Here is a 20262-nt window from a genome sequence, read left to right as displayed (position 1 = left end):
CATGGACTGCCAGTATATGTACACTGAGAGTGCTACTTGCTTTGGTCTGACATATAGAGTAGTCATCATTAGTATTAGCAGCAAAAGTAACTAGTTCCTGACAAGTTAAATGTGTATTAATGTTAAATGTGCACTAGTTAAGGTGAGGATCATTTTAACTACTTTATTTCAAGGTTCAGGGTTCAATTTATTGTTATTTGCATGCTTACACATGAAACAAAATTTGTATTCAGGACCTGCACCGTACAATAACAGTAAGTCCTATAATTCCTATAAAATAAACAGAAAATCAACACAACTAATTAACACTGAAGTGCAGTGTATTGTAAACAGAACAGCATGTTAAAACAGAGCAGAGCAGCACATTAAAATAAACATGCAGCATGTTAGCAGCACAGCAGTGTCAGTGCATTCAATGAAGCATAGAGTTCAACAGTCTTACAGCCTCTACTCTATTGTTATCATTGGATAAAAACAATGTATGCCTATTGCCTACCTATCTCATTTTATAAAAGGAGCGTAAGTATGCCATCTGTAATTGTTAATATAAATTTGTTAGTTTACTTCAGTAAAGCCGAATTAGGATCATCTCTACCACAGGAACTGGCCCATTACTAAATTTTAGGGGTCAATTTTTTTCTTTACATAAATATAGGTAAATTAAACGTGGTGTTTGTGTTCTGGCAGTAGTAGCTGTAAAATAATAATGAAAAAGAAATAGATTTTAAAAAAGAAAAAGAAAAAGAAAAAAAAGTTAATTTCCACTGTCAGCAGAGGGCAGTGAAACTTTGAAGCCTCAGCAAAGTTATACAGAAAGGCCAAGATTGTCAGGGTTGCCAGGTTTGCTTTAAGAGCAGTCAGAAACAATAGCATTGTAGAGGGGTAGCTTGGTAAAAGTATAATTTTGCGAGCGAAGGTACAACACAGCAAAGCTGCAACAGGGAGTAGTTTGAGTTTGAGTCCTACTTTATGAACTTTTTTAAAAGTTTAATATTGTAACTGTGGACCCCAGGAAGAATAGGCCTAGTCGCGGCTGAGGCTGTGACGAATGGGGATCTATAATAAACTTATAAACTAATAATAATTATTGAAAATAATAGCTGTGTGTGCTTTCCTTGGCTTTTTTGCTTCATGATGTGATTTTTTAAATATATATAGCCTACTGTATACGTACCTTACGTGTCTGAAGGAGACATAACTGGCAACCCGGGGGCTGTTCTACCGCTAGCTGGAAACGCAACAACTGAATGTTTCGGTTAGCTGGCGTCGTTAGCAAACAGTTTTATTATCGTAACATTGCCGAGGTTGCTACGGGAGGACCTGGCTAAATACGTTTTCGGATACTCACTCTGTACTGTAAATTGACCCATGGAGTTGTTGTCCTAACTTTTTTTCGTAGCTGACGACTGTCTCCCAGTTGTATGGGTAACAAGCCGGCGTCAAGTGAAGTGGACAACATTATTAGCTCACCGTCTTCCTCTGTGGCTACATGAGCTAACTGTAGCCCAGGAGCTAGCAGCGTGACCACCGTGTGTTAACGTCCACGGGAGGAGACCCACTCTGACTTGGAGGAAGGAAGGAAGGAAACTGATAAGTCGGATCACCATTGCTGCTTATGCAAGGCTAGCGCAGTTTTTTTGGGCTCCCGAGATCACAGCACCGTGACGCATTTAGAAAAAAAAGTGACTTATCTGTTCAGCATGTGTGACATTTAACACATTACTTTGGTTAATAAGAAATGGTGTTAGTTGGAGTCGCTGGCTGTCAACATCAGTCTCCCTGGCTAGCTCTACAGCGGGAAGGAGCTAACACGCTAGCCACAAACTTTTAAAATAGTTGTCAGATTCACCTTTCTAACTGGGGTTTGAAAAGTAGCAAAACAGCCTTTTTCCCCTCGAAGTTTCACCGGCTGACTCTTTATTCTGATCCGCTTTAGCGACAGGGGAAACATATGGCATCGGATGTGATTGAGAGCGAAGCGGTGCTGAAGGGTGTAAGTGATATGAATTTGAACAATAGGAGCCCAGATTTTGTCACACCCAGCAGGACTAACGACGACGACGACGAGCTGGGCAACGGCCAGACCCCCAGCCCCTCGTCTTCTGGGGTATCGGGAGAGGGTGATGACGAGGAAGAGTTGGATGAATTACAAAATCGCGTAGCCTCTATGGTTGAAAATGTCGAAGACCCACTTCAAGAGAGTCCAACCAAAACAAGAGGTACGCCACAGGAAAGGACGACTCCAGACAATGAGCAGAAACAGCCGGGAGCAAGAAGCTCTACCCCGGTGAACCTTCCTCAGCTGCGCCGACCATCTGGACCTACAGGAAGGTGTGTGTATGTGTTTGCCTACGTCCTGGCGACTTAAAGCTGTTTGCTTGTGTCTTGTTTCATGTCTTCGTTACATTAAGGCTCGTTTCCCAAACTACAGCACCTGATCCAAACGACTGGCTGTGTGTGCAAGTGTCTGTTAATGTTTTCCAGTGCACAGGCCAGAGAAACTACAGCGTTATAGCTAATACTAGTGCTAATTGCTAATATTTGCTTCATCAGACCAAAAGTGAAGGGGAAGTCCTGTCCAAATATTGTAGTATTCTTCTATTTCTAGTCTGATCTATAGATCAGGTAATGCAGCAAGCTTGATTGAGGCTGGTATAACATTTATTTCCACAGCATTATTGACACAATAACAGGAACACCTGTACAGTGTCATGTTATTTTTTTCTGTAGTAGACTAGCCTGTAGGATCATATTACATGTAATGCAATCCAGCAGATAATTTTTCTGGCACAATCTAAACAAAAAAAAAAATGACACAAATTTTCAGAAATGTATTACCCTGCAGAGCTTGTTAAAGGACTGACATTGTTCTGGTGAAACTAACCTTGGCTCAAGCCTCTGTAGATTATATCAGGTAACATCTGCGGGCAGTTCGGCAGCATCACATAGCTACACCTGGCTGACCTTTGATTAACTTTTAAAAGAGAATGACTCAGTGATCCTTGGCAAAAAAAAAAAAAGTGTAGCCTGTAGGGATGTGCTCATGCAAGTCTGAGCACATCCCTACAGATGCAAGGTTAGAATAGAAGTGAGTGTAACACCTGGACAGCAGTACAAGTTTATAAATGTGATTACCTTATGGAGATGACCTTTCATTTTGTTCTCACCCCCTGGAAATATCCTCTACTTGATCTATGTTTTGAATGATAAGGTGGGAGTTTGGATTTTACTTTTTTGCCTTTTTAATCCTTATAACCAGCAGCTTTTTTGACAAAGAAATTGGAAATTTCAACATAAGGGTCTTCACTTATGCCCACTAGGACATTTTCTGTCTGACAGATATGGATTCATGTGTTATAGAATTTTTTACGGACCTGAGAAGTGCAAGGGAATGCAAGACTTTCTTATAATAAGTCTGACCAGTTTGCACTGTAGTGCTATGAAGGAATTAAATATGAAATTAAGCAAATATGAAATCAAGGTTTGGTCATTCTTCCCATGTGTTTTTATCACAAATATGGGATATATGAAGAGTTTATGGGGAAAAACACAGGTCAAAATCTTCACCCAGATTTGCAATTGTCGTGATATTGCTTTAAAGAAATTGGTATGAAATATTGTAATATGTGAACTATGAGCTTTTGATGGAGGTCATGGCCAAGAAGTGTCAGCATAGTCATAATCAATGTTCCCAAACCACCCACCACTGGCCTGTTTCTTCATTCAGCTTGCATTTAGTGCATTTTTATTATAGTTTTAAAACTGTCATTTATTTTTCTCTTATCATCGATTTACCAATGTGGCCAATTTCACTTACACGGAGCCAGGTCCCAAGTGTACCTTGATTTGCAAGAATTCCTTTTCAGGAAACCACATTCCTGTGGCACTCATACCTCTCTCAGTTGGATTTGAAATGTAATGTGGGGATTAGCGTTATACATAAGCAAAGCGCTAAACTGATACATTATGAAATGTTGAGCACCAAATGTCCAGAATGTTTGTGTGTCTGGGAGCACAAATGCAGTCGTGCATGTTAATAATGCATCAAAGGGAGCTCTGTACAGCAAAGATATAGATACCATGATCAGCATTAGTAAGTAGCCTTTTAGTTTATAAACTAAGCCCTTAACACAAGCTTGTAAGCTTTACAAGAAGCCAGTGATCTGATTATGTGGCCAGCTGCAAGCCTAAACTCTCGAGGACACACTCTAACTCTAGTCTAACTCTATGCAATGTGTATCAGCTTTGAATCGCATGGTGATAAGCACGGCTGCACAAATCATCTGTCTGTTAGCTGGCGCAATGAATCTGTCATGGCTATTTCACATTTATTAGACTATATGGTATTACTGATGGTAAAGAGCAATGCACTGCTTGGTATGTAGACAAACAAAGATTTCCCTTGCTAAATGAGGTGGTAAGTAACTGGCAGAATTGACAACTCCAGACTGGATTTAAATAGATTTATTCTTCATACTAACTGTGAGGCCAAACATGGTCATCTGCCATGTCGTGCGCATCATGACCAAAAACATATGTAAAGTGATGCAAATTGATTTTGGGTGCTAGTGACAAAGTTGTCACTAAGTCAGTTTATATGAACAATTACACAACTGTTCACCTACCATAGGAAGTGTATTATGAGCCGTAAACATCAGCAGAGCATACGATGACATAATGTGACAGCAGCTTTTGTGCTGCTAGAATCAATTTAGTGAAAATGTTTCCATTATCTTCCAATGATCCATCACCATAAATGTCCATATCTAGTAACTTAATGAAGCTTTTTGTAGCTGAGGTATTAACTTAAGAACAAAAATTGCCTTTGACTCTTGGTAAATCAATACGACTGCAATGTTTCCCCCATAATCCTTTGAGGATTGTACAAGTCACAAGCAAGAGTTGACAGATAACCAATTGTATGTGTTTGGATTTCGTTTGTCACGGATAATCTTTGCTCGCCCTGCTCTGGTTCTTAATAGATTTGTAGTACAAGAGACTCTTTTAGCAATTAGAGATCATTAAACATAAAAGATAGCATAACCTTTTTTTTGTGTTTTGTTTCCCAGCCTCGAGCGCCAAGAGTCAGTCGCCACAACAGAAGCCCGCCTAAGAATGGAAGGGGTTGAACTTAAGGAAGAGTGGCAGGATGAGGACTTTCCACGGTATTGTTTTTTATATATACAGTATATATACAATGATGTGAATTATGTATGGGTCCTGGCTAAAAGCATTCCATCACATGATTGTGTTTTGAAAGTCACATGAAGCATAGACCTACTGAAGAGTTGATCACCTCATGTTTGCTTTTTAGACCCCTACCAGAGGAGGAGGAGGAGCTTGAAGATGAGCTTTTTGCCGGGACTTCTGAAGACAGAGACCCTGGTAATTAATAATAATAGTATATGGTGCATTACCACAGTTACCTAGGAAAATTAAAAAAAACATGAGATTTTGTCAAGTCTGTCTTCAAACTCACATGTCCTACATGTAAATTTTGGAGAGGTACTGGTTGCTGTAATCATTCCTGTTCATTCTTGTTCAGTCTTGTGCGAAAATTCATTTGAAAGTTCACCCAAAACTAAATAAGGCTTCAGCAGTGTGACCAGCTTGCCAGTTCCATGCACTCCGTACTAAATCTGCAAGGATAATTTTTCATTGCGTAGCTCATGTAGAGGGAGAATAACACAGTGAAAGAATCTTGTAGTAAAAGACAAGCATTGGAAGATAGTTCTTGATTTGTGTAACTCGGACTATTGAAGCCTCACAAGCTCCATGGATTGTCCTAAATTAGATGTGATGGGAAAAGAAATCATGGATGTGAGTGGTATTATAGACCTGAAAAAATCTGAACCTCTATTATGACGGACAACGTTAAAACCACTAATGTCTTGGTATCTACCCAAGACTACGTAATGGACCACGGCAAGAAGGCAAAGAAGAAACTTGCGGCTCCGGACATCAGTCTGACACTTGACCGCAGTGAAGGATCTCTTCTCTCTGATGAGCTGGATGACAGTACAGAGCTGGACCTGGACGATATTGATACACCGTCAGACAACAGTAATGAGTTTGAATGGGAAGGTAAGGACCTCATATCATGCAGTGAGAATGATAACAGTTTTCAAACTCTGACTATGTATTTAAGTCAGTAAAGTTGACTTAATGAGGCGGGAGGTGCAAAGATACTTTTAGATACAAGTCTATTGTGGCGTAATTTATTTGTCCAAAGATTTATTGGTCTGTAACATGAAAACAAGTGTATTATTAAACCAGTCTCGTATCTCCTGGTTCCATTGGCATTTTCCTTCCTTGATTTTACAAGTTAAGGCTCACTGGCCAAAGTGTAGTTAAAATATGCTTTGTTGTTTTTGTGTTTCCACACTGCTGCCTTCCTCTTTTTCACTTGGAAGAATTGTTTCCATTCACTGCCTGGAAACAGGCTGCAGGCCAGCAACAGGTTTCTCTCTTCCCTGTGGTAAGGTCTCCTGGACAACCCCGATTTTTTTTTCTGCCACCCATGAGTCAATCAACCTCTTTTGTCCAGATTATTTTGTCGTCCAGATAATCCGGGGATGTTTGATGTTTCATATCTTTTCATTTTCCATTTTTGTGCATGACATTTTTCCTTTCCCTGACTTTTTCCTTCGTTTGGCAAAACAATCAATCAACAATAACATGTTGGTTAAGAAATTGTTTAATAAGCACTGTAAAGGTGCAGTGATCGAATAGGAGCCATTTTAACATTCGCTAATGTGTGCAATGTGATGCTTAGTCATTCAGAGTGACACATTAAACAGGATATTATGCATTACATGAGATTGCACAATAGATGAATACATGATAGGACAATAAAAATATGATGAATTTAGCCTTTCATTGGAGATGCATTATCTTGAATGAATACGATGCATGAATATGATTTCATGAATAATAATCATCTTCCACCTCAGTGTCCTCAAAGGCAAGACTGAACTCCCATTCAGTTGAATGGGATGCTTTAAATACATGATTTGTGAATGTATGCTTTACACACATGATGCACTGTGTGATCGCCACTGTATGTGGATGACACAGTGCTCTGAAGAAGAAACACAGATCAGTGTGTTTGACTTGAAGCTGGCCCACTCACAGAACAATCCTCATAAAAGTGTGTTGGTGTGATTTTTGTTCCCTAATTCCCTTTTCAGTTCTGCCTGTTGCATGCGTTACACACATGATCATCTGAACACTTTGCTTCATGGCTTTCTGATGTGCAGTCATCGTGTGCATCATACAGCTGTTGTACATTGAACAACAAAAGATGCTCAGCAATCCCCGGGTGTCTCAGCAGTGATGCATTACCGACAATTAAAGGATTACCAGTATATTTGTTATACTCTGACGTGACAGGCTTTCCCCCAGGAAAATTCTGTATGCAAGACAAGTAGACCCATGGAAGATGAGGTGTGATTGTTGGGTGTTGATTTGGAGAGGAAGCATGCCATCCAGCTACAAGAAAGAAATGTGAAAAAATTGAATGTAAATGTTACTGCCCACTGATTAAAACGCATGTGACTAAAAAGGTAAATGATGAATTGACTGATCCGAAAATTGTATCGATTATATGATCAAATCAGATCTCATTTGATGCAACTAGACAACCGTCAGATCCAGTAGCTACAATATCCAAGCTGTGTTTTTGAAATGCCTCTTCTCCTTCAGACGACCTCCCTAAGCCAAAAACCACAGAACTACTCCAGAAAGGTGTGGAGTCTGTTCAGGAGTTCTCAGCCTTGGAGGAGAGGGAGGAGGGGCGACGCTGGAGGGTGTTTCGCATCGGAGACCAGGAGCACAGAGTGGACATGAAGGCCATCGAACCTTACAAGAGGGTTATCAGCCATGGAGGTTTGGAGCATTACATATATTATGGCACAGTCACATAAATCCAGTGATTTTTAGTAGTGCGTCTGTAGAATGCGGCAGTCTATTTCATTTCTCTTTTGATAAGTGTGTGTATTCAAAATAAGAGGTAAAATGTTATGAACAGTTTTGATAATGGAAATAGTGTTTTGAAACCAAAACATCAATTTTTGACATCTGATTTTTCACTGCAGGTTACTATGGGGATGGCCTGAATGCCATAATTGTGTTTGCTGTGTGCTTTATGCCCGAGAGCAATCAACCAAATTACAGATACATAATGGACAATTTATTCAAGTGAGTGCTTGTTTGAATTCCTTCGGCCTTGTGAGTGAACATTTAAGAGCCAATACTAATGTTGTTTTCCCATCGCAGGTATGTCATCGGCACACTGGAACTTCTGGTCGCCGAGAACTATATGATAGTGTACTTGAATGGGGCGACCTCTCGGAAAAAGATGCCTACTGTTGGCTGGCTTAGAAAGTGTTATCAGCAGATTGATAGGAGGTGAGTCACAGTCTTCAGAACAAGAAGAAAAGACGTCATTATATTTGGGCTGCAATTTTCTCATCAAATTTTTTTTCTGCAGGTTAAGGAAGAACTTGAAGTCTTTGATAATTGTTCATCCTTCTTGGTTTATTCGCACCCTGCTGGCACTCACAAAACCTTTCATAAGGTAACCAGTGTTTCATGTCATTAAAATGCCAAAAGGAGGATCGTCTTCGGTGATTTGACATTTTCTGCCTCTCTTCACAGCTCTAAATTTAGCCAGAAAATCAAGTATGTGTACAGCTTGGCAGACCTTGCAGAGCTCGTTCCAATGGAGTATGTGTCCATACCAGATTGTATCAAACAGTAAGTACTATGTTGCACCCAGCCACAGCACCACTCTTAAACTTCTGTTTTGACCGACTGGCAATAAAAATGAATGTATACTGTGTGTCAGAAATGTATGGTGAAACAACATACAGCTGAGGAGTCTTTTTCTATATATGAACCTAGTGATTGGAGATTTTACAAGTACAAACCATGTTGCAGAGAATGTATTTGTGGCTGCTCAGCTGAACTAGTAAATACAGGAACTATGACTACATAAGTGTAGGCTGCCTTCCAACCTCCCCTTCAGTACGTTTCCTCCTGTCTTTACACACTTGGTTCAAAGTGTAGCTAAAACAATTCCTCAAAATTCCTTTGATGTCCCTTGCCATTTTTTCCTTTTAATTGATTCCCAAATTCTAGTGGGCGTGGCTGCCTATGGGGTGTAAACTGCCCGTAGACGAACCTGCCACAAACATTTTGTGCATGCATTAGTTCTGACTCAAAATTTGTATTGCCTCCTGCCAGTAAGTGGTGCTAACACGCTGCTTTACCTGTGTGGCCAGTATATACAGGTTGTCAGTGGTGATAAGTCTGGCTCGTTTTACATTTTGCACAATTCATCTTAATATGAATCATATATTTTCCAAAACCATGGCTGCTAGGTGCTCAATGCCTACAAACAAGCATTCTTGTTCTCTGTGATCACAGAGAAGAGACTGAGGTATAAACTACTAATATTGAAACACTTAAAGCAATATAAAAATGTTTCTTTGTTTTTTTTTCTCGGATGTTGCTGTTGGCTGTGTATTTCTCCTTTCCTTAACTCAATTTCCCTGCCCCCCTCTTAAGGTTTGACGACGAAAAAAATAGGATAAACCGTAAAAGGTATATGCACTTTCACTTAGGATGAATTTCAGCACTTTTTTTTTTTTCATTTGCATTTCACAAAACTAACAACAGTATTATGCGTTGGCTTTTAGAAACGCACCAATACACCTTATTTTATTCTGTGTTTTTGTATTGGATGCTAGCTTCTGGCCAATATCCACTTTCCTTCTCAGTGCCCCATATTTTCCTCATAGTGGATTTAGGACATTACTAATAAGCAGACTGAATAGCTGTCTGATTTCCAAAAATAGGTGGCTCAGTGATTGTTTAACCAAATAAATCCCATTTCTGAGCCAGTTCTGTGAAGTTCAACTCAAAGCCAACCCTTTTTATTTATTTTTTTAAATTTATTTTGCAAGATGCTTCACTGTCATGCCAATTCATTAAGATTCATGAATTTATGTGAAGACATCAGTTTATTGCATCAGTGCTTTCTGAACATGGGGGCATCAAGTAACACTTATTTGCATGTGTCTTTTAAAAAAAAAAACAGGTTTAGATTTTGATGTTTTTGATGGTGGGTAAGTTTGTTCATGTTTGTTCAACTGAATGGGGTGGAACTACAAGGAAGTAGCTCGTCTTAGTCACTGTGGTGTGTGGTTGCACTGTAACCATGTCCTCGACAACATGGTTCCCCTCAGTAACTCGCCCTCACTGAAAACTCGGCTTGTTCACTCTCACAGCTCTTTGCATGACTCACTGCATACCCTCTCCCTGCTGATGTTTGGTAATCGCCACAAGCCTCTTGTCAGCCTTGCTCACAGACACACAAGTATTTTGCTCATTACTGACAAGTAGTGAATGTTCAGTTGCTGAGGTTAATTTGCGGATATGTCGTTGGATGTAAGGACATAAGAAAAGTGTTATGATGTGCCATTTTAGAAGGCCTGTGGTATTTTAGAAGAAATGTTGTCTTGTGTAAAATGATGCCAGCTAATTAGCTGTACTTTCTCCTCTTAGTTTATAGGACTTGCAAGACAAATGCACTAAAACTCACTGATTGCCATGGAGTTCAAGCTATTTCTCTCTGGCAGTATTAACAAAAACTGAAAGTTAAACAGAGAGCTTTAATCTAATACAAGCTAACAATTGCATTAGAGTGTTCACAGGTTTGCTTGTTGTGCTATCCTACCTATAAGTATGAAATATACAGTTTTTTGGAGTGTGCTGCAGATATTGAAAGCAGTCTGTATGCTAACACAAAGTTTGGTTTTCTACAGTACACATTGAAGTTCACATTGGTGCATTTATCTTACAAGGTCTCAAGGGAAGTAAGACATTGACATTGATAGTTTGTATTTCCTAGATATTGTGTTTTCAGTAAAACTAGCATAATAAATGGGTGAAGTTGCCATGGGAGGAAAATATAGATAGACACATTTATTTAATTTGTATTAGGACACAAATTCTGGTAAGTCAGAAAATCATGCTTTGTATTTATAGAAATATTCTGTCATAAAAGGAATTCCTTTGTGATGTTGGACATGGTCATGGTGACATTTATGTATTACGTATCCCAGCCCTGTTATATGTGAAACCATCACACCGATACAGACATCTGATGATTGTCCAATCTGTCTGCAGGATTGACCAGGACATGCATGGCAAAGTGGAGGTCGCTGCTGCTGCTGTTCCAGAGTGACCCCTCTCACACTTTTAAGATGTGGAGGGGGAGCGCAAAGAAGAATGTTTAGACCTGCAGCCACTCTTATGTTTATGTTCTGGGCAACGCGACTGGAGACTTAGCTCTTTGCATCAGGAAAGTGCCTTTTTGAAACTATGCTGCCTGTTACATTGTGGAACTTTTGCTGTGTCAAGCAGCTTGATCTTCGGCATTGTTTTCCACATGCTGTCTGAAATGTTTTAATCCTTTTTATTGACTGCCGATATATCATGTCAAACTTAGTTTATTGATGTTCCTTAGTTACTGTTGTATCTACACTTTATTTAAGGCACTCTGTTACAAATGGTTGATGCATGCTCTGCTTCATTACATTTAAATATATATTTATATTCAAAAGGTGACAAAGGAGAGAAATTAATATATTTTTATGGTTGCTCTGATTTTCAACTGCATTTTAGGTCTCTGACCCACCCACTGAGTGGCATTTCATAGGACAGGTTTTGATGGCACCTTTTTCACTGTTCACTGCTGACGTTCTCTGTTAAAATCCTGCCTGGGGAAAATAAAGTTTTGTTTTTTGCCCCTCACTTGAATGTGCCCTCTGACTTCTGGAGGGAGAACATTTGTGAGAGCAGCAGTCTGAAGTGAAGATGTAGGTCATTAACTAACATTATTTCGTCTAGGACAAGTCATGGGCCCAGTTCTTCAAGTGTGGCTTAACTAATTCAGACAGAATGACCTAAAATAGTCCTGATTATTCACATTTTATTTGTGAATCGTGCATGAAGCTGTCTTAAATTATGGTGCACTCATATTTTGAAATGGGAGAAAGTAACTACAGGGTTGACACCATGATCTTGATTTGTATGGTTGGTGGTTGATCATGTGCAAATATATGAGGTAGGTGTCAGAGTGATAATCCTCCCACCATACACTGGGGTTGTATTTCATGTTTGTTCTTCTGTTTTGTTCTACATTGTTCCCCTCAATGTTTTCATAGCTTTCACTCTTAAACATGAATGGTGAACATGATGAGACTACTAATAATATGTTGGTAGATGGTTGTTGTTGGTTCACAGTGGTGGGTGGTAATAAGATGTCTATTAAAATAAAATAAAAATCTCAGTTTTCAGAACTACAGCTTACAATGTAATGTATTTTAGTTAGGAGCTTTTAACAGTGGGCACCATGCGGTCACTATTTTATTCATGTTTTATCAGATGTAGGCTATATGTGTTAATTGTACAGATTACTTTTAATTGCACAAACAGATCGTTAAGATTTCTCAACAACCTGTGTGTACCCAAAAATCATATTTACCCTTTACCTGCCCAAGGGGAAGAGAGGGAGATCACACTTGTGTATGTCCACTGGCTACATACTATAAGACCATTTAAAAAAAGGGGGGGGGGGGTTCGAATAAAGGAAAAGAAGAGACCGAAGAAGCTGTGCTGTCTTCAGGAGTGTTGAGAGTGCACGGACTGGGACGTGTTGAAGCACTCCTGTGAGGATGACTTGGATGGGTTGGAGGATGTGATGTGCTTATATGCTGCCCTCTGTAGAGACATAATTATTGCAAGCAAAAAAAAAGCTAAAGTCTACACGTCAACAACAAACCAGTATGAATAGCTGTGTTAAATTCTGCATACAGAAAAAAAGACTTGCTCCTAAGAGGGGAACAGTCTCGGACCTGCATATGGCTATAGTAGAAATTGGAGATTCTTAGAGCAAAAATAGCTGTATATACTGGGGAATAAGATGTCTGCAAACAGTCTGGGCTCAGCTAGCCTGATGCATCAGCCGCTTATTTCATTACATTTCAAAAAGCGTCTGAACACGAGCCATAGGGATTCGTTTGCTTCCGGGAGGCGGTTGCTTACATTTGCTTCAACTAATCGCTGCTGCTTGGTGGTCACGTGTGCTATACACCGGTTAAGCTCATAGGTTAATCTTGAGCGCTTGAGTTCAACGTCATCGCCTTCACTTACCCGTCTGTTCGCTGATTGGTCCGTCCGCTCTGGCGGACGGAGCAAACCGAAACGCATTGCTAGTGTCCTGACTACATTGTTGAGGCAAATGAAATTTGCCGGAACCAGTAGGCGGCGCTAGCCTGGCTAGGGCTCAGCCTGGTCCTGCATGAAAACCTGAACACCATATATGTGGCCACCTACTTAAATCCCCACATCACATTACATTTTTAATAAGTCTTTGCAGACTAACCTAACCCAAAATTTAAAAGGATGTGTGGCAAGGTGAAGAGGGCCCGGGCGGGGATTGAACCCACACCTCCTGGGTAAGAGTCATGCGCGCTTGCCAGTCACCCAAAGGGACATCCCCTTGGCCAAGTAGCCAGGGCACATGATCAATTGGAGGCATAGTGACAGGACCACCACTGTCACATCTCTCCCCCTCTTTTCACAAGCACGTCCTCGTGCTTCCGCGCAGGCTGCCACACATTAGGAATCCATGGACCCACCACTAGTGCTACATGGATCCTGCCAACAACGCCAGAATGTGGCAAGGTGAAGAGGGCCCGGGCGGGGATTGAACCCACACCTCCCGGGTAAGAGTCACGCGCGCTTGCCAGTCAAGTAGCCAGGGCACATGATCAATTGGAGGCATAGTGACAGGACCACCACTGTCACAGATGCTATAGTAGTCCCAGTCCCCAAGTCTAATGGCCCTTAAACTCTTCATGATTTCAGACCTGTTGCCCTTACATTGATTTTATTGAAAAACGTTGAGAAATTGGTAAGGGCAGAAGCCATAAGGGTTAAGAGGGGATTTTTTTTGGTTATTTATTTGGGAGGGACAATGCATGCTAATGAACATTTCTTCACTAGGAATAAGATGTAAGCAAGCCGGAGTGTAGCCAAAGGCTCATTTCTATCCGTTGTCCCCAAGAACATTGAAAAGCAAACAAAACAAACAAACAAAAAGACAGCATTGCCACACAAGAAACAAGCAAACAGCAATAAGAAACAAATAAACAACAACAACAGCAAAAAAGCGGACGAACAAATAAACAGAGCCAATACCAGTAGTATTGTTGGGGTATATGAGAGAGTGAGGATATGGATAAGCAAAATGGGGTAGAGTGCTGCAATACTTATTACAACTGTAACTAGTGCTATGTAATATGATAAGGTAGCAACAAATAGACAAATTTGTAGCACACATTACTGATGGTCACAAGTCTGGTTTTCCCTTAACCATGATTTCAACAAGGATTTAAAGGTTACCAGGCTTGGGCATTCCCTCATGGAAGGTGGGATACTATTCCATAATAATGGAATAATAAGCATCCACTTGATCCCATGCAGTTTGTCTATAGGCCACATACAGGAGTAGAGGACACTACTGTTACCTTGCTTCACATATTTTTAAAACACTTGGAGGGAAGTGGGTCTCATGCTCGACTCCTGACCTTTTATTGTTCAACCCCACATCTTGGCCAGACTGCTTCTAGAACGATATGACCTTGATTTTACTCTTGGGTTGGATTTAGATTTCCTCACCAATAGAATACAGAGCTAAATGGAGTATTCTCTGGCCAACTATGATGTTATTTACTGTTCCTTTAAAGGGATAGTTCACCCAAAATTCAAATTTCACTCATTATCTACTCACCCTCATGTCGACTAAGGGCTGGGAGAAGTTTCAGAGTCCTCCGTGCCTTCTCTGAGTTACAGGGGGGCTCGGCGCAGCACTGCATGTCCATATGACGGTTGCGAACGGAGCTCACTTTTCTTTGTCCAAAAAGACACACCAAAAAACATCCAAATACCTCCACAGTGCTCGCCTGTAATGTCCCTCTTGTATTGAAGCCCCAACATGAGTAGGCATGTGATTTTTCCGGATTTTTAGACATGAAAATGCGACCTTCGTAAATCGTGCAAATCCGCTCTTTTTTAGAGGGGGGGGGGGGGGGGGGGGGTAGGACCGCTGGACCGCCATTATCCACCATTTAACCCACACAGCCATAGGTGTTGATATTGACCATAGAGATATTGACCCGACCATTGAGCAGTAACGTAACAAGAAGACATAGCGGCGGTAGTTTTTTTTGTTTTGTTTTGTTTTCTTTGCCGCGGTAGTGTTTGTTGGAGCGGCGTGGTGCTGCACGTGACGCGCTGACGTTAGTGTGTTTACATTTACGACGAGCATTAATTCTCTGTCCGAACCCGTTAAAAAAAAAAAAAAAAGCCTGTCCTCACCGAGTCATATTCTCGGCACGAACCTGGCTTGAACTAGCGTCCGGACGGGTTGGGCTGTCCTTATTACAGCCCAAAAGAACAGTCCAGAGAGCCGAGGGACTGAGAGAGACAGCACAGCAACAGGTGTGGGTGTGCGTGCGTGCGTGCGTGCGTGTGCTACCTGCTGTAGGCTAAAGGGGGCTCTCCAGCCACAGCTCCCCACTAGACCAGTTCTGAGTTCAGTTTAAGTTTCATACACTCCAGCCATTCTTGCCATTACAATGATAGGAACCTCAGTCAGTACTAAATCTGCTTTTTTTTTTTTTTACTTAAGCAGCTTCAAAAAATATTAGACATTAGACAAACATATTAGAACTTTTTCCCCCATCATTAAATATTAAAATTGAGCTAATTACTGTTGTTTTCCATTTAAATACCAATAATTTCAATATCAAGTGGTAATTCCACCTGCCACAACTGGCTCTCTCTCTCGTCTCTCTCACTCTCAGACACATTTTGAATGATCAAAATGGTGAAGATTATGTCACTGTGTGTGTGATGTTCACGACACACACACACTGTAATAATATCTGCACCTATTGTTTGACATGCTGTTTTTGAGTTTTAAATAAATTGTTTTCTGTTTGCGTATACTTTTCATATAAAGTGTCAAAATTATGTCATTGTATGTAATGGCTGCGCTGTTGTCGTGTCGTGCTATGGGTCCGTATAATTTCCTGCTTTTTTGTCCTTGGCCAATCACATCCCTGATGAGAAATTGTTCCAAAAAAAAATTAAATAAGTATATGTTTTAAGCTTGTTTGTAGCAGAAGCTCCCAGTGTTGCTCTGCCAGAATCTCGCGCGATTTGCGGAGCCGTGAACTCGGTTTGCACTGACAGGCGGAACAATTTCTCATGTTGGGGCTTCAATACAAGAGGGGCATTACAGACGAGCAGTATGAAGGTATTTGGATGTTTTTTGGTGTGTCTTTTTGGACGAAGAAAAGTGAGCACCATTCACAACCATTATATGGACAAATACTGCTGCTCATGAGGTCATGAGGAGACCCTTGGTGTGTGTGGTGATTTTGGAGTGTCAATACTGAATAACAGTGAAGCTATTGATTAATATTGGAAGATTTTAATGATTAATACCAATAAAAAATCACCAAAATTATGCAAAAGCATAATTATCCCAAAACAGCTGTTGTAGTATGACCATGAGGAGTCCCTTGGTGTGTGTAGTGATTTTGGGGTCTTTGTACTGTGTGGTATATTGATGTGTTGATGAAAAGAAGGGATCACTGCCGACACGTCTTCACTTGTATTCGAAAAATAATTTATTTACAAGAAGAACAGTGTACAAAAAATGCCGAATCCTGGAGCATCTCTGGTGCCAATGTGAGATCTCTCTCCCTATGGCTCAAAACCATAACCTCATATACTTTCTAACTCCAAAACTCCACCTTCTCCCAACATAAGGATATGGCGTATCATATTAGGCACATTAACATGAGTATTCCATGTTTCCTGTAGATCTAATCAATTCTATTTCTATCTGTATCTGTTTAACATACACAGTTCATGTTGTTCAAATGTGATTAACAGGAAACACATTCTCCCAGGGTACATTTCACAACGGTCACTCATTGTCTCATCTATTACTGTTACTAAACACCATATGCAACATCTTTTTATATCTGTAAATGTATGTGCGTCTATCTCTCTTATAACATCTGCCTTCGATTCGTTTACTTCTAAGCAAAACATGTCCATGAAGTAGAGCACCAATTCACACTTTCCTTCAGTTCCAAAAAGGGCACACATACAAAGAAGAGAAGAACATAATACATGGTGATGATACAAGATATTAAAGCAAGAAAGTTAAGGTGTATAATATACTTCAACTGTAATAATTGAAGTAAGAAGATAATATACTTCAACTGTATAACAGTGGAGTTATTGATTTTTGTTTGCAGCGTCTTGCTCTTGTAATGCAATTTGCAGACGGTCCCTGCGCACTCGCCCGGCTGCGCATAGAGATCAATTATACCCATTCAGCTCGGAGAACGGCTCGTTTTTGTAAAAAAAAAAAAAAAAAGAAAAGAAAAGAAAAGAAAAGAAAAGAAAAAGAAAAAAAGAAAGTGTACTAAGTTCTGATGCCGTTCAGTGTGAGAACTTTTGTGGTGATGCCGTTCAGTGTTAACAACTTTTGTGGTGATGCCATTCAGTGACATTTTTTTTTCCATGATCAGTGTGACAACTTAGAACTGATGCCGTTCAGTCTGACAATTTTTTTTCCTGATGTCGTTATGTGATAATTTGTTTCCTGATAGGCCTACCATTCAGTGTAACAAGTTAGTTACTGATGCCGTTCAGTGTGACAACTTTTATCCTGAGGCAGTTCAGTGTGACAAGTTTTTTTTCTTAGGCCTTTTAGTCCGATGACTATTTTTCATGAGGCTGTTTGGTGCGAGTGTGACAGAGGTTTTCCTGAGACCTTATACTGTACCTTTTCATCTGAGGTCTGACGCTGAAGCCTGATCCTGAGGATGTCCTAAAATGTACACCGTACTGGGGTTAATCTCAAAACCTGTTGTTCAGTAGTCACTCTCAACCTGCACTTCCGTAGATTTTGTGTTATAAAATAAAATCCAGGTTTCATGCCTTCAGCATTCACATTAATAACTTTTATACCAATGTGTGTTTGACATGATTCAAAAAGTAATACATCAACTAAAGTTAATGGAGTGTTTTTTTTTGTGTGTTTTTTTTAACTCAAGTTAACTCTTCCTCATAAAGTCCACTAGATGGCACCACCAGTACATACTTAAATAGAAGTAATTCCATCACCCATCAATACTGTAACAATAACATTGAAAACCCTAAACACAGACCATTATGACATTTTTTTATAATAATTATTACATGTCCACAGAACATAATATTTTTTACAAGACAGAATATGTACAGATATTTAATTAAAAGATTCTTAACAACATTTTAAAGGTGGATTCACTTTACATTAACATTACTAAGACAGTTGATCTGGTATCAAATGGCCATAGCCTAAAGCCTTGAAATGCAGCACTGTCTCCATACATCTAATCGCAACATCATCAACCTCCGGATCAAACTTATTTGCAAACAGTTGGTGTTGTTTTAGGAGCCACTGCATGTCACCAACTCCGTACACACACACAGCTCGTCTGTAAGTACCAGTGCAATGATCGTACGGGGCTCCTTTTCTCACGTCTCCTGCTAAATAGCTCCACTTTACCACACGAGCAAAGGCTTGCATGTCTGACACATCATATTTAATGTTGGAAGGAACTGATCCAGGAACAGAGTGCATCCTCTGCAGTGTGGCCCACAGGTGCTCGTCTGGACTGAATGTGTCCTTTTCCCACTCCAGCAAGTTCTGAACCTCCTTGTCCTGCAGCACATGCTTCACAAAAGCTCTCGTGACCACAAAGTAGGCATTTCCCGAGAACATAGGGCTGCTAATGGGTGGGGGACTTTTCTTCACATCTGTCCTGACAACAGTGTTGGTGACATTGTGATGATACTGCCAGCGACCTTTCTTGTAGTCATTGGTGACCTCGGTCTCCATGCTGTTTCTCCCTCTCAGGGCTGTCAATGACTTAACCATCTCTGCATTAGTTTTAATGGGAAAGTCTGTCCCACAGGTGTTGAGCAGGTACCTCCATTGGATGTCTGAGTTTACAAGGTCTTTCATGCAGTTCAGATCTGCCTGTACTCTGGACCATGAGGCATATACCACACTTTCTAATTTACTTGCAATAAACACATTGGGAAAGCATGAAACGATGGCCTTCACAGCCAGCTGGAATTCTTTTGAGGATTTTTTATCCATATGTACGCAGTAGATATTCTGAGGTGCATAGATCGCTCGAAGAAGTCGCTCAAACATATCAATCTTCTCATGAATCACCATGGAGTAGGCAATGGGAAAATCCCTCTCCTCTTCACTCAGAGGCACTGTGAAGAAGCCTCTCTTTTCAATGTAGGCTGGGCAGTCCTTTGTCAAATTTAGGTAGAAATCCTCAGATAGACGATTCCGCCTGGTCCTTGATTTCAGAAGCATTTCTAAATTAGTTTTCTTGCCATCTATGTTTCCACTGATGATAGCTGAGCAGGCGGGCAGGTCCACAAAGAACTCCTGCGGTATGTTGATATCCAGCGATGATTGTCTGTTAGATCTAGTTCCCCAAAGTACAAAGGAAAGGCACATACCTATGATACAGAGGAACTTCAACAGTAGTTGCCTCCTCCACAACCCTGCCATGCTTGCAAAAGCTCTTCCTGTAGTTACCAATAAAACTGGTGTTCTTGTCTTCAGAGCAGGTTATACATTGACTCGGGAGAGGCTGCTGTAGTTCAAATGAGAAAGGAACTATCACACCTACAAACAGGTGTGTCAAACTAAGGTGTGGAAAGGCTGTCCATACATGAGCATACAGGCCATGAAAAGGATCTGATCTCCATGTCCTGGTAGCTACAGTAGATGAAGCAACATGTGTTTGCTTTTAGTTGTGCCTGGAGGCAACATTTCCATGAGGCTAAGCACATCAACTTGATATTCTACATTTTTCTGTATCATTTGATGATAGGCTACTCTACTGTGAAATACTAACACCATCAGTATAGCCATTATACTTTTTTTTATTTATTTACAACAAATCATGCAGATTTCAGTAACTATATATGATCATTTCATTTTCACATTTCCCCCCCAACAATTTCTTAATATTAAGTTTAAAAAAGAGAGAGAAAGTTCGTATACACAATAGGGCTGTCACTTTTTTTTTT

At 40.3% G+C, this 20262-nt stretch overlaps 2 protein-coding genes across 6 annotated transcripts; one reads left to right on the top strand and one right to left on the bottom strand.

The window, feature by feature from the left end:
* Positions 1–1211: 1211 nt before the first annotated feature.
* On the top strand, positions 1212–12615 carry bnip2 (BCL2 interacting protein 2; the record flags this gene model as incomplete). Of its 5 annotated transcripts, XM_083974134.1 has the most annotated exons (12): positions 1212–2331; positions 5070–5165; positions 5315–5385; positions 5908–6084; positions 7705–7887; positions 8097–8199; positions 8278–8409; positions 8492–8578; positions 8659–8757; positions 9571–9606; positions 10103–10130; positions 11194–12615. In XM_083974134.1, the coding sequence occupies exons 1-11, from the start codon at positions 1952–1954 to the stop codon at positions 10113–10115; spliced, it is 1377 nt and encodes a 458-aa protein (XP_083830260.1). In that variant the 5' UTR covers positions 1212–1951. The 5 variants fall into 5 exon arrangements, with proteins under 5 accessions (XP_083830260.1, XP_083830257.1, XP_083830259.1 ...); XM_083974131.1 differs by lacking the exon at positions 10103–10130; XM_083974133.1 differs by having other exon boundaries at positions 10103–12615.
* Positions 12616–12690: 75 nt separating this feature from the next.
* On the bottom strand, positions 12691–19387 carry gcnt3 (glucosaminyl (N-acetyl) transferase 3, mucin type; the record flags this gene model as incomplete). The annotated part of the gene is made up of 2 exons (XM_083973524.1): positions 12691–12789; positions 18683–19387. 2 exons carry the CDS (start codon positions 19385–19387, stop codon positions 12691–12693), a joined length of 804 nt encoding a protein of 267 aa, XP_083829650.1.
* Between the last annotated feature and the right edge of the window lie 875 nt (positions 19388–20262).

Source organism: Trachurus trachurus, assembly GCF_905171665.1.
Source record: "Trachurus trachurus genome assembly, chromosome: 6".
Classification (NCBI taxonomy): domain Eukaryota; kingdom Metazoa; phylum Chordata; class Actinopteri; order Carangiformes; family Carangidae; genus Trachurus; species Trachurus trachurus.
Note: the sequence above shows the minus strand (reverse complement) of the source record. Positions and strands in the feature narration are given on the sequence as shown.